General features: G+C 47.8%; 1 protein-coding gene across 1 annotated transcript; it reads left to right on the forward strand.

Annotated features, from left to right (window-relative positions):
* Positions 1–16,858, forward strand: EFHC1 (EF-hand domain containing 1). Its single transcript, XM_050315738.1, has 11 exons — positions 1–159; positions 4,969–5,190; positions 6,864–7,151; positions 8,839–8,988; positions 10,394–10,586; positions 10,902–11,122; positions 11,472–11,612; positions 12,767–12,980; positions 13,289–13,436; positions 14,203–14,407; positions 16,422–16,858. Exons 1-11 carry the CDS (start codon positions 1–3, stop codon positions 16,545–16,547), a joined length of 2,067 nt encoding a protein of 688 aa, XP_050171695.1. The 3' UTR covers positions 16,548–16,858.

Below are 16,858 nucleotides of genomic sequence, written 5' to 3' on the forward strand. Positions count from 1 at the left end.
ATGAGCGCGGGACCGGGATCGGGATCGGGACCGGAATTAGGACCGGCACTGGAGTCAGGATCGGGACCGGGACCAGCACCGGTACCGGCCCTAGGACCGGGACCGGGGCCGGGGCCGGGGCTGCCCTTCCTCCCCGGCTGTGCCGTCAGGGACCCCACGGTGAGCGCGCCCGCCCGCTGTCCCCTCCGCCGTACCCCTGTCCCCAGGGACTGACCCCGACCAGGGGCACCAGAGACTCGTCGGGGGACCTCGTGTCCCATGAAGACACCCCTTGGGAATGTGGTACTGCCTCAGACCCTCCTCTAGTTCCACCGGAGACCTGGTATCCCCTAAAGTCAACTAATATTCATGGAATCATGGAAAGGTTTGGGTTGGAAGGGCTCTTAAAGACCATCTCGTTCCAACCCCCTGCCGTGGGCAGGGACACCTTCCACTGTCCCAGATTGCTCCAAGCTCTGTCCAGCCTGGCCTTGGACACTTCCAGGGATCCAGGGACAGCCACAGCTTCTCCGGACAACCAGCCCCAGGGCCTCACCACCCCCTAACAGCCAAGAATTCCTTCCCAATATCCCATCAAACCCCTCCCTATGCCAGTGGGAAGCCATTCCCCTTTTGTCCTGTCCTTCCATACCTTGTCCCAAGTCCCTCTCCAGCTCTTCTGGGAGCCCCTTTAGGCACTGGAAAGGGCTCTAAGCTCTCCCTGGAGCCTTCTCTTCTCCAGGTGAACACCCCCAGCTTTCCCAGCCTGGCTCCAGAGCAGAGGGGCTCCAGCCCTCGGAGCATCTCCGTGGCTTCCTCTGGACTCCCTCCAGCAGCTCCAAGTCCTTCTGCTGTTGTTCCCAGAGCTGGATGCAGCACTGCAGGTGGGATCTCACAAGAGCAGAGTAGAGGGGACATGTTACCCCCTGAACCCACGCCAAGTGAACATCCTGTTCCTCAGACTACCCTGTAATTCCCTGGAGAGCCCTGGTACCTCCTGAATTCACCAAATATCCCTGAGGCAACGTGGCATCATGTGAACCCATGAGAACCTGGCACCTCTCAACCTGACCAGACCCTGGTGCCCTGTGATGTGACCCTCAAGGAACCTGGTGCCCTATAACCTCATTTGATGCTCCCCAGCAGACCTAATATCCACTGAACTCTTCCCAAGGAACTTGGTGTTTCCCACAGATCCCTGCTGAACTCACTTCTGGGGGACCTGAAGGCTCTGAACCCACCTGGTATCCCCTGACCCTACTCACAGCTGATCTGATACTCCCTGAGTTCTCCCAGTCACACTTGTAATTACAAGTGTGTTCCAGGGGTCTTGGTGCTTTTAGTCTTGTCCCCCAAGGAATCCATTGCATCACATGCCCATCTCATAACAAATCAGAATTTGTTCTGATAGCTTTGGAGAGGGCACACACACACACCGGCCTCATTTGAGATTCCAAAAGCTTTTTCCATAACTGCAGAACTGCTGTCTGCAAACTCACCCCATGGAGATCCAGTACCCCTGAACCCATCCAATAATTCCCCAACCAGTTCATGTGATGCCCCAAGGGAAATCCCCAAACTCACTTTACGGTCTTGAAACCTGATTCCCTCAGGAAGACTGCTGTTTCTCTGAACCATCTCCAAGTTTCTCCAAGGGAATGTGTTTGAAACGTTCAACTCCTTGTGACACTGCCCTGAACCAGGACCCTTAAATTCACCTGATACCTGCTCAACTGGAAATACCCAAGAGAACACACACTGTCCAAACCTCAAGCAGTCCTCCTTTAGGAATTAATCCCTCAAATCATCCCAACATTATTGTGTTCTGGATCCACCCACCCCCCTTAGAGGGACAGATACACCCTGAAGTCACCAATCTCCTGGTCAGTCAACATCCTCCTGAAACTTCCTCCTCCAAACATCTGATACTTCCAAAAATGTTCTCCTGGTATTGCCTGGAGAACTGAATCCTTGGTGGTCCAGGTCTGGAACCTGATAACCTGATGAGAGAACTGATATCCCACCACAGAACTGATACCACCACAGCCCCCAGAATCATCCCAAGGAGGTGCTCCCAGACTCCCTGGAAGGAGCAGTCTCATCCTCATCCTCTACACTTGATACCAAAATGAGGAAGCAACCTCTCCTTTTCCCCATTCCCTGATAACCCCAAATCTTCCCAACATCCTTCTGAGATGAGAGAACTGATATTCCCTGAATATCAGTGTATAGTGTATCAGTTTTTAGTGTATCCAAGAAGTATTACTTCTTGGATACACTAAAACATCCCACCAAATGTCCAAAGGGGGTTGTTTCATGCTTGGTTTGGGCACACCAAGGATTTACAGGCTCCTTGGAGACCATCTCTAACAGGGAAACGTTCCTGGCTGCATATGTAAAAATTACTTATCATAGAATCATGGAATGGTTTGGGTTGGAAGGGACCTTAAAGATCATCTCATTCCAACCCCCTGCCATGGGCAGGGACATTTTCCACAGACCAGGTTGCTCCAAGTCCATCCAACCTGGCCTCAGTCTTTGACAACTGAGTTCTTCAACAGTTAGTGGAGTCATTTACTGGTAACAAATAACCATGCAGTAATAAAGGTCATGTCAGAATTATTATCAGATAATAATACTATTTCCCTGAGATCATTTACAACATCTTGGAAATCTGCAATTTTCCAGTCTCTAAAATGGGCATCACAACACTTGTTTTCCAATGAATGCTGAGAGGTGTTGAAGGAAACCTCTGTGTTCAAATAAACAGTGTTGTTATTGCTTAGTGCTCATGGGACAGGGAAACACGGACACTGGGAGAGGGAATGGTGTTTGTGAGAAGTGTTATAGACTTGGCAAAAAGGAGGACTTAATTCAGTGCAATTTCTTCAGATAGGGACTGGCAGCAACTGAGATTAGGAGTTTACATTCTGGGTTTTCCCTTTTTAATTTCCATTAGTCACCTGATCCTGTGAGATGTTATCTGGCATCCAAGGCTCAGTTGGGAGAGCTTATCCACTCCAGGAGCCTTGTGTCTCTATGAGGTGTTTTCTTTAGGCAACTGTGGGGCCTTAAAACCCTGTGCACTTCTGGCAAACACTGATATTGCTCAAATGAAAGACAAACTTCCTGGTTTCCCTTGAATATTTTCCCCACAGCTTTCCCTTGGGATGTATTTAACAGAAGGAAATGGCAGCTCTGTGACAGTTTGTAAGATGTTGTGCTAACGTGTCTTCAGTCAACTCTTATTTTCACCTGAACCTGTTTTCCTCACTGCTCTCTCCATTGCAAGATCTGTAGTAGCAGTTTAAAGAGAAAACAAGGAATAATGTGACATTCAAGTGGGGCCTTGAAGGTATAAATAAGATTAGAGGCTTAACCATGAGGGGTGAGGTAGGGGGTGGAGAAGAAGCATTTCACATGCCTGAGGTTGGACTGACTGCAAGTCTGGGGCTGGAAAAGGAGCTGAAACTTGTTCTTTCAGCACTAGAAATGCGTACAACTCTGTTTTATTTGGCAACAGTTAAGGCGTTTTATTGTCAAAGACTCATAATTTCTCCTGCTTTCTCTGGAGCATTAAGTGTTGAAAGGCCAGTGGGACCAGCCAGGCTTTCAGGAGTGAGTGCAGGTGATGTACCAGGTGTGGTGAATTCTACAGCAAGTGGAGTGGCTTGATGGCACTCAGGTCTGACCCTATTCAGCAGGTCCTACTCACAGCTCTGACTGAGAGCAGCCCAGGGGAGAAGGACTTGGGGTTCTGGGAGGTGAGAGGCTGGACATGCCCTGGCCATGGGCACTCCCAGCCTGTCCTGGGCTCATCCTACAGCGTGGGCATCAGGAGAGGGGGGGATTCTGCCCCTCTGCCCCCTCAGGTGAGACCCCACCTGCAGAGCTGCCTCCAGCCCTGGAGAACAACAGCACCAGGACGTGGAGCTGCTGGAGCGAGTCCAGAGGAGGCCACGGAGATGCTCCGAGGGCTGGAGCCCCTCTGCTCTGGAGCCAGGCTGGGAGAGCTGGGGGTGTTCACCTGGAGAAGAGAAGGCTCCAGGGAGACCTGAGAACCCCTTCCAGTGCCTGAAGGGTCTACGAGACAGATGAGGACAAACTTTTTAGCAGGGCCTGTACCAATGGGACAAGGGATGATTGTTTTAAACTAAAAGAGAGTCAGTTTAGATTAGATGTAAGGAAGAAGTTTTTTGCAATGAGGGTGGTAGAACACTGCTGCAGGTTGCCCAGAGAAGCTGTGGCTGCCACATCCCTGCAAGTGGCCAAGGCCGTGCTGGATGGGGTGTGGAGCAACCTGGGATAGTGGAAGGTGTCCCTTTCCATGGCAGGGAGTTGGACTGGAAGACCTTTAAAAACCTCTTCCAACCCAAGCTGTTCTGTGATTCTGTGACTGTGGAGAGAGGTGATAAAACAACTAATGTGCTTTAGCAGGTTCCATAGTTGCAGTTCTGTGAGCACAACACACCAATATTTAGCCCAGCAAAGAAACTCCTGTATCATGCCCAGGAGAGAGTTAACAAAATAAATAACAACAGAACACACAGAGGGTGCACAACAGTCAAGGGAACACCATAAGGCAATAACTGAGGTCCCATGGTGCCCTGTACTGCTGAAAAACAGGGTAGGGAACAAAAGGTTTGTGAGATCAATATCACACAAAGTGCTGACATCCAGTTCTAGGCACTGAGTATGGTGGCAATAGGGAAATTCATTGATTTCAGTTCTTGGGGAGTCTGTGAGAGTGCTAGGATTTGAGTCCACTCTCATGCTTTTTACATCCAGCCACTTACTGTTTTTAAATCCTCCTTGGTCTAAGCGTAAAATTTGATTTTAAATAGTTGCTGCAGTAGTTTATAATAAAATGCTGGGGGTAGTGGGGAGAGACATTCTAGATATTGCACTCTCTTACTGGTTTTCTGTGCTTTCAGTAGCTGTAACTACTCAGTGCATGCAGTATTTTGACAGCTGGATCTCTTTCCACAGAGAACGTCTTTTCATCGGTCCCACACACTGGGCTTCAGAAATGGATATGCCTTTTCCCAGCTGCCAAGGGAGGGGGTTGGCGGGGAGACGATCTTCCCGAATCTGCTCTCTCAAGATCAACTGGATGATTTATGCACAAAGGGACCCACCCTGACCTACGGGCCGGCCAAGAAGTCTCCGCCTCCACCCTTCATGCCGTCATACGTGGCTTTTGACAAACAGGTATAAAGAAGCTTATTCCAGGAATATCGCTGGCCAAATTCGGAGACACAAACACTCGGCTCCAGGGTTCACAAGGCTGTGTGCAGCAGTTTTCAGATGCCACAGCCCTTAGTCAGAGACAGCTGAACCCCAGACTGAAAGAGGCTTTCTTTGCCTGGGAGGAGGATTATAATACGTAAACGATGTAAGACATTCCCTGCAAGTTACACTCCAGCATTTCCAGCAGGGTTGGAAAAGAGGTTTGATTAACTCTGAAAAGCTCCAGTTTATAACCATCGCTCTGTAAGCCACAGCCTTGGCTTTTTGTGCTTCCAAAACTGTATTGAGATTGTAACTGAGCTTTAACTGGAAACGTCAGTCTGCAGTGGGGACTCTGATAGTCTGACTGTGGTCTATCTATTTATGCTTGTGTTGGTCATCACAGCATGTCCCAGCCTGTGCAGCCCCATTAGTACTTCCTGAGTTACAACTTGATGATCATATTGGACTAGGAGGTGGCTCTGTGTCTGCTTAGGGCAGTCCTTGATTTTAAATGCTCCAGTGTCCCATCCTGCAATTGGCAGCCACGGACAGAGCAGTGGCTGCAGAGCTCCGTGAGAGGCTCCTGGAGCTCGGCACGTGCAGGGCTCCTCACACTGCCAGGGCTGGGAGAGCAGTCTGGAGCCAGCCAACGCTCAGCCCGTCTGTGAGACAGGCTGGGGAACAGATGTGCTGTGTTAATTACTGAGGCTGTTCCTTCAGAGTGATGTAGACATTGCTGTTTATTCTGTTAAGATCCTTCTCTGCCCCTTCCTTTGAGCCAGAGGAGCAGCAGGGGCCTCAGTGCTGCTGGGGATGTCATGGTCCCTTGTGAGGCACTTTGCTGACTGGTAGGAACTTGGTGGCTTTATCATCCCTTCATTATCCAGGCCTTTGGGCTAATGTAGGCTCGGTATGCAAGGCCTGATTGGCCACCTACATCCTCTTAGGGGCATTGAATGATCTTGGAGAGAATATTCCTCCTACTTCTGCCAGGCACAGGGACTGGCTGATTAGTTTCCTTGCTTCCCCAGCACATATCAGGTTTTCCTGTCAGTGCTGAATAGATGTGACTTCAGATCATACAATCATGGAATAGGTTGGGGTGGAAGGGACTTAAGGATCCTCTTGTTTCTAACCCCCTGCCATGGACAGGGACACCTTCCACTGGACCAGGTTGCTCAGAGCCCCATCCAACCTGGCTTTGAAATGATGAGCCATGCAGATTTTAAAATCCTCAGCTGTGGCTGAACTTTTTATTAAAATCTCTTCATAACTTCCCTAAATCAGGGGCTGTAAAGCTGACAAATAAAGAGTCACATATGTCAGTAAAGCAGATTACTGTCAACAGCCTAGCACCCAGCAGGAGGTGAAATAAGCATGTGATTAAGGAGGAGCAGGGAAAAGGTTGTATTTTTATACCTGTCCCATGCATGTCAAATTTGTCGAAGACAGGTCTTGATAAAAGCCCTCACGGTGCCTCTGCCATCACTCACAGATTTGGCCACGGTTGTGTTTGATGGTTTAGTAGAATATAGTCCAGTAACTTTGCACTGCCAGAGCAAATTAAAAATGAATTATTGCTCTTAATAGACTAATCACGGTGTTCAAATTGTTTCTTTCTCTCTCCCTCTGTTATGTTGTCCCTTGGGCAGGTTTTGAAGTTCGATGCCTATTTCCAGGAAGAGGTTCGTACCTCTGCGGAGGAGCATTACCGGATCCGCCAAGTGGGCATCTACTACTACCTGGAAGACGACAGCATGTGTGTCATAGAGCCTGTGGTGAAGAACTCTGGGCTCATTCAAGGCAAACTTATGAGGCGCCACCGGGTGCCCAAGAATGACCAGGGGGATTATTACCACTGGAAGGACCTGAATCTGGCCACGAACATCACCATGTACGGCAGGACGTACCGCTTAGTCGACTGCGACTCCTTCACCAAGGTGGGTTGCTTGTACAGGGAACACTGACAGAAAGAATCCTGGGATTTACAGGTGGACAGACCTGTTAGAGTCCAGCAGCTTGCATCTGTAGCTCACAACCTTTCATTTTTATTTTTGTATAGATTTCTTTCTTCAGGCCAGTGGGGAGTTCAAGGTACAATATTTGCTGAGGGCGTGTGAACTGCTCAGTACTTTTGCCCCAGGACTGCTGGGAATCCATCCTTTGTCCTCAGGACTTCACCTTGCAGTACAAATTCCAAGTTCACCTCTGGGTGCAGAAACATTTTGCATATATGAGAAGGAAATTAGGGATCCTAACTGTTTTCTGATTTAATATTCCTCTGTTAGGACATGGGGGAGGGAATAAAATCAATAACTCTGTACCCATCCACAGCCAAGCCATGATCCATGGGCTGGGAATCATGGTGTGAACTGACCTTTCTAAAAGCTTACTCACTGCCTGCTTTTCTATTTCTCACTATTTCTATGCCAGTAAATGAGATAACAACAGTCCAATAACAAGTTATAACAATTACCAGTACACTGGTATCCTGTTAGATTGTCCCCAGGATAATCTTAGCCCTGCTCAGCTACTATTCTTCCAGGCCAGGAGTTAGAATGTTCCAGGGACCATTCCCTGTAGGTGAGTTTTGTACAGTCAACCTGTTCTGGAAGCTGTGAGAGTTTAGATTCAGGCTTTTCCTTGCCAGTTGGCCTCAATGCCCAGGAATGTTCCCAAACATGTATAATAATTGGTGTATAAGTGGCTGTGGGACCAGCTGTGCTGGAACTGGAGAACTGTTGAAGTCAGCTCACATCAAATGAAAGCTCATCCTCATGCTAATATTGATGGAAAACATGGAATGAGCTTACATGGGTCTATATCTCCAGGCCACCAGTTTATTTATCATTAACCTGCACCCTCCAGACTGGAAAATAGTGAGTCTGAAAGTGTGAACTTGCCTTGTGAGTCCTCAGGGGGATCTCACATCCCCCTTGGAGATGTTTGCATGGGTGTTTCCTGGGCTGAATATTTTCATGGGCCACTTCCCAAGGCAAAAAAGAGAACAAATCCATTGACTTCAGAGGTTGTTTTGAGTGAATGATGCGAGTACACAAGTAACACCCTAGAGTTTGTTCATGCATCCAAGGCAAGCAAGAAAACCCTTCATAAACAGGCAGGTGGCAGTCTTTCTGTGGGAAAAGTACTCCTGAAAGATAGAATGAAGCTGCCACTGACACATATCCTCATGCCTGGAAGGTCTTGGTGGGCCTAGTGTGGGTAACACTGACTTTCACAGTCAGACACAGCCCTAAGTCTCTTGCAAATTCAGGCTGACTTCATCTGTGTTAAATACCAAGTTAACCTTTCTCATTTATATGAAAGAGACCAACTGACAGTTATCCTCTTTTTAAGGCCTTAAGGCCAAGGAAAACTGTGCTCAAGTGAAATCTGAGTTAGGATGTTGAGGACAGGACTACTCTGATTAATTAAAGGGTGAGAAAAGCTAAGAAGTAGCTTAAACAAATATCCTTGTCATCTGTTGTATTTGTTATTGCAGTAGAGTTCTCCGTGAGGAATGACCTTGCAGTATTCTGACCTCCCTCACCTCTGCCCACCTGTAATCTCTAGTTACCTCTTACCTTCAAACTCACAGCACATTAACACTTCAGATGACCTTTGTAGGTGTTCATGGAGAGCCAGGGAATTGTACTGAACCCTCCAGAGCAAATGGTTTCGGATCCTTACACAGAACAGCGCCGGACGCCTGTGCAAAAGCCCATCGTGCCAGCAGGTCCCGACCCCCTCTGGCAGTTCCTGACCTATGACACAAAGGTGAGAGAGCTGGGGATTACCCACACACTGTGGGATTACCCACACAGCACTTGTAAGGCACCTCTAGTCCTGTGTCCAGTTCTGGGCCCCTCACTTCAGAGAAGACATTGAGGGACTGGAACATGTGTAGGGAAGGGAAAGGAGCTGGGGAAAGGGCTGGAGCACCAGGAGTGGCTGAGGTTGCTCGGGGATCTCAGCCTGGAGAAAAGGAGGCTCAGGGGGGACCTTCTCACTCTCTGCAACTCCCTGACAGGAGGGTAGAGCCAGGTGGGGGTCGGGCTCTGCTCCCAGGGAACAAGGGACAGGATGAGAGGAAACAGCCTCAAGCTCTGTCAGGGGAGATTCAGGTTGGGCATCAGGAAGACCTTCTTCATTGAAAGGGCTGTTAAACATTGGAAGGGGCTGCCTAGGGCAGTGGTGGAGTCACCATCCCTGGAGGTGTTCAAGAAACAATTGGATGTGGCACTTAGTGCCATGGTCTAGTTGACAAAGACGAGGTTGGTCAAAGGTTGGACTCCATAATCTAAGAGGTTTTTTTTCCAGCCTAGGTGATTCTGTGATTACAGACTATATGTGCCACTGAAACACAAGTCTTGTGTCTGCAACCTTCCTCATTCTAAAACACCTCAGTCTGCTGAAGAGACTCCAGATTTACTCCTTTCTTGGCTTTAGTGAGAAACAAAACCTTTTATGTTTTTTCTGGGCTTTGTGCCTTGTAAACTCTTGCCAGCTCCTCTTTAGATTGCAGAGCCTGTGCTCTAGATCATCCATTACTCTCTTGCTTTCTTTTGGGATGAGATAAGCCACCTGCCTCTGGAATTTAGCATCCAGATGCAGTTCTATCATGAGTGGTTATGTTGCATCCACTCCTCTCTTCACCCTAGAACACTGATGCCAGGTGCCAGAGCAGGCAATTTCAGACAAACAAAACTGCCACTTGCTCTGACTGAGTTCTCCCTGTGCACACAGTCGACTAACACTGGCCTCTCTGCTCCTCTGGATCTTCTTTTCATGTAGCAACAATGTAAGGAACCCTATGGACTACCTCAGTACTAGAAAATAAACCAGGGCTGGGATACAAACCAAGTTCTGCATGTTGTCTCTGGCCAGCTATCAACCAAACATCTCCTGGCCATCAGATAGGGGTTAGCACAGACCAAGACTGTATCCAGATACCATTTTGGATATGTTCCCCCTTTTTTGAGTGGAGCAGACAGTTTTGCTGATGCAAGCTGGGCCGTAACTTCCAGTTTCCTGCCAGTTTAGCCTTGATGGCTATTGGGTTGCCTGTTCAGCAGCTGGACCTTGGGAAACTCTTGAGCATCTCAGTGTGAGCAGTTTGATTTCTTGGCATCAAAAGGTGATTCAGATCCATGATTGTCTGTGTCTCTTTTCTCCACCCCAGGTCCTTCGCTTCTACGCCATATGGGATGACACAAACCACCCCTTTGGTGACCAGCATCGTTGCATCATCCATTACTTCTTGGCAGATGACACAGTGGAGGTTCGGGAAGTGTACAGTAGGAATGATGGGAGAGACCCATTCCCAGTCCTGATGAAACGCCAGCGCCTGCCCAAAACCCTCGCGGAAAAGAAAAGTAAGTTTAGATTGGCACGTCTGTCTGGGCTAAAGTGCCTTGGTGGGTGGACACATCCGTGGTGCCTGTGCCAGAGGTACACTGAGTCTGGAGAAACTTGGCTGAGAACACTCCAAGTGTCCCTGTTTTATGGTCAAAGAAAAGCTCTTTAAGTGATCACTACACTCTTTATCTTTTGGGAAACAGTGGCTGGACAGCAGTTGCCAACAGCTCCCTGGAGCTATTTACACAGCTTGCTTTTATATCCCTTTTCACTAAGCAATGTTAACATCTACCTGATTAAATTATTTTTCCTTTTGCTCCCTTGTTCCTTAGTGGGCTTCCCAAGCTGTGTGCTGGAGATCAGTAACGAGGAGGTACTTGAGTGGTACTCACCCAGGGATTTTGCTATTGGCAAAACCATCACCCTCCTTGGACGCACCTTCTTAATCTATGATTGTGACAAGTTCACACAAAACTTCTATCGGGAAAAATATGGCATCACAGACTTCCAGCCACTGGAAATCACTGAGAAACCATTCGAGAAAGTTCCACAGGTACTGCAAACAGTTTCTGAAAGGAAGGGAGGAAAGTAGTTGGTATAAGCTCTGGAGGTTCAGTTTATTAAGAACCTATAGAAAACAAGTTCAGTTTAAAGAAAAAAACGAGTTATTTGAAGAAGACAAGGCAAGAAAGGTCATAATCGATACAAAAATGAAAGTCTGACTGCACTTATATAACAGATGGCCAGGCCAGTAGCATCTCTACTGGGCAGATTGTCACAGCTCTTGCTACCTGGTGACAGAACATTTCCTTCCAAATTAGATGGGTTTTGATAAGCTGTCTTGCAAATTTTGTCTTTTCTCAGTTTCAGCTGTTTATGGTTGATATCTCCTCTGGATGCAGGTAATTCCTCCCCACAATGGTTTTGGTGTCCCTGAAGACTCTATCCAGAACTGCCTCCGCCTGATTCCAAAGCGTCCACAGAAGGATGTTATTAAGATGCTGGAGAATAATCTCAAGGTCCTGAGGTACCAGGCGGCCCTGGTAAGTGCTTTCCTTGGTGGAATAGGGCCAGCTTGTGTGGTAGAGTCAGGAGGATGGGAGGAGCAGCCTGCTCAGACAAGGCTGTTGGCAAATTCTCTGTGCCAGTGGGAGAAGAGAGTTCCCCAAGCCAGCACGAGTGTCCCTTGGGGGATGCCAGCGGGTTACTGTGTGCTCACTGTGACAATGAGCAGCACGAGAATGTAGGGGAAAAAAAAAGGGGCCAGAAAGTACCAACCAGACATGCCACAAACCCACAGCCATTTATGGAAAAACTCCCACTGCCAGCGGCACGTGACAGATGGCCCTGACTGGAACAGCCCAGTGCACTGGGCACTGTGCCCCTGTCTGCCTGGAACTGCTGCCACGAGCCAGAGCTTGATGTCTCTGCTGCTGGCTCCAGCACCTGCCCTTCTCCAGGCTACTCCTGGATGCAGCAGCCAGCAGAGAGCTGTCCTAGCACAGCAGCCAAATGCCAGCGTAGAAGCTGGAGTGTCCAGTGTTTTCCAAGAGCATCCAGGCCCTGGCCTTTGTGCCAGCTTTCCAGTTGGTTTATGCAAGGAGCCTCTGGCACATCCAGCAGTAGCAATGGCATTTCCTGTGCTGCCTGGTGCCTGCCCTCTCCAAACACTCCGGGTGAGTAAGGGCTGGTTTCTTTTCCCTATTGTGCAGGAGCTCCCGAAAGGTCACAGCTGACAAGTTCAGATTCACTTAATTTTAAAGGAGGCAAGTAAACCCACTGGTGTGTCAAGGGAGTGACTTCCTGTGACTAAGAGCTGAAGCAGCACTAACCTCTCTCAGGCACTCAGTAGAATGAAAAAAATGTAACTTTAATACTGAATTTTACAGCCTCTCTGGGATGTATCATTCCATATAGGATATTCCTTTCTCTTGGATTATTCAATCTGTGGAAACACTGAATATACTTGATCACTGCAGCCCAGATTCTGCTTCTGCTACCCTGAGTAGAGCACATAACCTTTGAAATTAGGGCTTTGTTACACTATGTAGGCACACCAGGAGCTTTGTTTAGTCGGCAATAAAAAAAGCTGTGAGCTCTGGGTGCTTATGAGTGGGTTACCAGGTACTCCTGAGCACCCCAGGAAAGGAAAACCTGACTGAAACGTTCTTTTCCAAACCCACTGCCCTTGCTTTAGGAATCACCAGTGCCTGAGGACAGAAATCGTCGTTTCATCCTCTCCTATTTCCTCTCTGATGACACAATCAGCATCTATGAACCCCCAATCCGAAACTCTGGCATCCCTGGAGGCAAATACTTAAGAAGGACCAGAGTTGCTAAGCCAGGGTCTACTCCAGAGGATCCTATATACTTTCAGCCCTCTGACTTCACCATTGGCTCTACAGTTGAAGGTAAAATCCAGCCTGGATTGATAATACTCTGCCCTGATATGACATTTATTGCATGGACAGTGCATATCCCTTCCTTCACTTGAAGGTTCTGTTGCTTCTGGGTCTCATCACACTTGAGTTTCCAGATCAGCAGCTGGTGTACATTTGAATCAGTGAAACTATTCTCACTTCAAGAAGTGAAACAAATAGCAGAGCTGGCTCAAAGCTGAGCCCAGCCTCAGGAGAGGAATCATGCTCCCTCCTGGAGGAAGGGACTTGCCCATGCTGAAACACAAGTAACACTTCTTTCTTTAATGCCTCTTCCCCAGTGTTTGGCCACAGGTTTGTTATCACTGATGCTGACGAATATGTGCTTAATTACTTGGAAAGAAACGCAGAATGTTTCCCTGCAACAACACTGCAATCCCTGAGGGATCATTTTCGCCCACGGAAGGCAGTAAAGGACACTGTCAACAAGTAGGCTACAAAGGATGGCGTTGTGGGGCTAAATAACACTCAGGGTTGACATCTAAGGGCATTTTCAGCAGCCTCCATGGGCTGGCTGCTCTGCTGGTTATTCAACTACAAGAGCCTGTGTTTGGACACATACAGAGGGGGTGAAGTGTCTACAATAAAATATCGTGGCTGGTGCTGACCCAAAACCCCTTGTGGGACAACTCTGGCTCATGAGCAGAGACACTTTCAACCAGATCATGGAATCATGGAATTGTTTGGGTTAGAGGGCACCTTAAAGCTCATCTAGTTCCAACCCCTCTGCCATGGAAAGGGACACCTTTCACTAGAGCAGGTTGCTCAGAGCTCCATAGAGCCTGATCTTGAACAGTTCCAGGGATGGGGGGGACACCTTTTCCCAAAAGCCATCAGTTCACTGTAACTGCCAAATTGAACTACTTGATCATTGAAGGTTTAGCGGGCAGTTGGTGGAGTCTTTCTTTTTGACATTTGTTCCTTCTTTGCTTATCAGACCATCAGAGCCTGGACCACAACCTCTTTTTTAGCTCTCTAGACCCAGTTTGTGTGACCCAGTAACAACCATGTTCCCTCAGAACATTGTTTGGAGGCAGTATCATGGTAGTTCAGGGGCCCTGGTTGAAAGTTGAGTTGCCCAGAGTTCCCAGAACTGTGGAGCACACAGGGAAATGCTCCTTGTTCACACAAGTGTCACAGTAAGGCTGCCAGAGTCAGCTTTTACATGAAATCCTGTTATTCCTTTCTTCTGCAGTGACATCCCCAAGAAGGACCTGGATGACTTAATTGAGGAGGTTCAGAAAGAGCTGAAGCTCCGTCACAGCTACTTGAACACCAGGAAGTTTCATGAGGCGTTTCATCAGTGTGACAAGGATGGCTCTGGAATTGTGGACAAAGGAAAATTTTTGGACCTCTGTGATAGGTTGGAAGTGCCAATCAGCACCATTCTTCTTAAAAAGGTCAGGAGGAAGGGGTGCTCTGCATATGGAATTCCCCTCCTATAGTTTTTCCAAAAATCTCTTCTAAAAACCAAACCTAACCAGCTGCTCTACCCTACAAAGAGGAACAGCTTCAAGAAAAGGGCAAGAGAGTTCCGATTTAGGAGGCTTCTGAGTTGTTGGACTGAGCCTGTGTCTTAGAGGAGATAATAATTGCTGTTCTCTAAGGAAGGGGAAGAAATGTTACCCAGGTTGCCCCCAATGTTTGGCTGCACTGTCCTGTGAAGCCTGAACATTCCTTCTGGCTCAGGTCTTGGATGAGCAGAAGAGGTGTTGCATTGTGACAGAGATCAGGGATAGGCTACTGCAGACCTGTGGAATGTCTGTCCAGCACAGCTGGGATCGAGTAGAGGTGACACTGAGGTGCTTAGAGGTATTCTGGGTTTTGCAGCGACTGAACTGAAGGTTTAAGAACTAAGTATTGTCCCCCAAAATTAAATAATAATAATAATAATTAATAAAAAAAGAAATTAGAATCATGACCACTTGGTTAACACTTGTTGGGGACTATGAGCAACAGCACGTGGAGATCACAGTCTGCACAGCAGAAAATGTGAGGGAAACTGAGAGAAGAATTCATGCAGCAGGCATGAATTCCTTTCAGGAATATGACTGGCAAGGATGCTTCCTTGGCATCATATAACAGGCAGTAGATTGGTAACCAATAAAGGCAGACTCATCGTTTAGAGACATCTAGAAACCAGAGGGAGTAGTTCCCTTGCTAAAACAACAAATTTTCTAAACCAGCCAAGTGGGAGCATCCCAGCCATGGCTAGAAAGGTGCACAGGCAGGGGATTTGTGTCTTTGAATGTGGATGAATTAAGGCCCTGGCCAGCACCCAGGGCTTTCCTGTGCTACAGTTCATCAGAGCTCCCTCCACCCTGAGGAATTTACAGTGTGGTGGGTCCTTCCTGCTCCATCTGAGAATGGGAGAGGAAGTGACTTGACTAAAACTGGCTGGAGAACCTGTGACAACCGAGACTAAACCCCCACGTGTGAAACCCCCAGTCTAGGACTTACATACTGAAAACATCCCTCTTCTCTCTTGCAATCTTAATACCAGTGTTCCCAGAGCCCTCGGGAGCGTGGCAGGGATATGAATTAAACACAGGGCAGAGAGTGAACTGCTGCCTGGGTTGGAGAAAAGCACAGCTGTCAGTCACCCCAGAGCAAGGCCGGTGAATCTGTCTCCAGGCGACAAGGGGAAGAAGAATCCCTTCAAGGAGCTGTGATATTAGACCTTTTCCATCTCCCTGGGTGTCAGAAGGAGATTAGTTATGCAATTAAAGAAACAAAAGCCCTCTTTCTCCCCCTTAAGCACTCAAAGGCTGTAGCTCTGTAACACAATGCAGGGTCAGGCACGGACACCAGAAACTGGCTCATTAGTCGGGCTGTCTCTGAGCTCAATTATCTGTGTCTCCCCTTCATGCCATGTGCACTCACCAAAGTGACACCAGGGAACAGGGACAGTTAGATACGCTGCCCCCATCCCACTTTTGGCAGGGATTTCTGGAAGATTTCCTGTGGCCTGTGTCAAGTCTGTGGCCATGCTTTGTATTTTTGTGGGTCTGTTGCCACTGTGGTGATGCCCAGAAGGAAATCAAGATTAGACTCAAACACTTTTAACTCTTCTCCTTGCATAGATTGGTGTCATCTATAGGCATTCAAGGTTGGACATGAACCTTTAGATCAACAAGTCCACCCTCTAGACCATCAAGTCCAACTCTTAAATGGTTGGACTTGATGATCTAAGGGTTGGACTTCATCTTGCAGGTCTTTTCTAACATTACTGATTCTATGATTCCAAGTTTACCTGTGATTCAGGACTACCAAGGCTCTTCCAACAGGGGAAAAAGATCTTCTGCTCTGACACAAAAGCAACACATCTGGGCACTTTCCCCTAAAAAAAAAAAATCCTTGATTTTGCAGCTTGTTCCAACTCTTTATGGTGCCTGTTGTTTTTTGTCCCCACAGCTCATTGACTATTGTTCCTGTGGAGAAGACTATGTAAACTACCGTGACTTCCTTCGAGCCTTCCCTAGTAATCTTTTCCCAGAACCTGAAGCACAAGATGAGCAGTTAAATACTCAGATGACTTAAAGACCTTGTACTCCAAAAAGGATATTCCAGTCTTCACCTTTGCTTCACTCACTCTCCCCCTTTCATAGAGCCAGCTAATTCCACCCTTGTTTTGTTAACTTTTTTCTTCCCTAACCTCCCCCTGCCCTTTTGGCCAACACCAAACTCAACTTCACAACTGCTGGATGTTGAAATGAAACTCACAGAAGAAAATTTCTGAGAACCAAAGCTGGGTTCTCCTGTTGATCTCCCAACTTTTTGGTGCAGTATTTTAGAGAGCTAAAGCTCTCCGAAGCCTGGAGTGAAAACCACTCTAGTTTTCTCTCAGTCAA

This window comes from Myiozetetes cayanensis, unplaced genomic scaffold (assembly GCF_022539395.1).
Source record: "Myiozetetes cayanensis isolate MyiCay16 unplaced genomic scaffold, myiCay2020 scf2-11, whole genome shotgun sequence".
Classification (NCBI taxonomy): domain Eukaryota; kingdom Metazoa; phylum Chordata; class Aves; order Passeriformes; family Tyrannidae; genus Myiozetetes; species Myiozetetes cayanensis.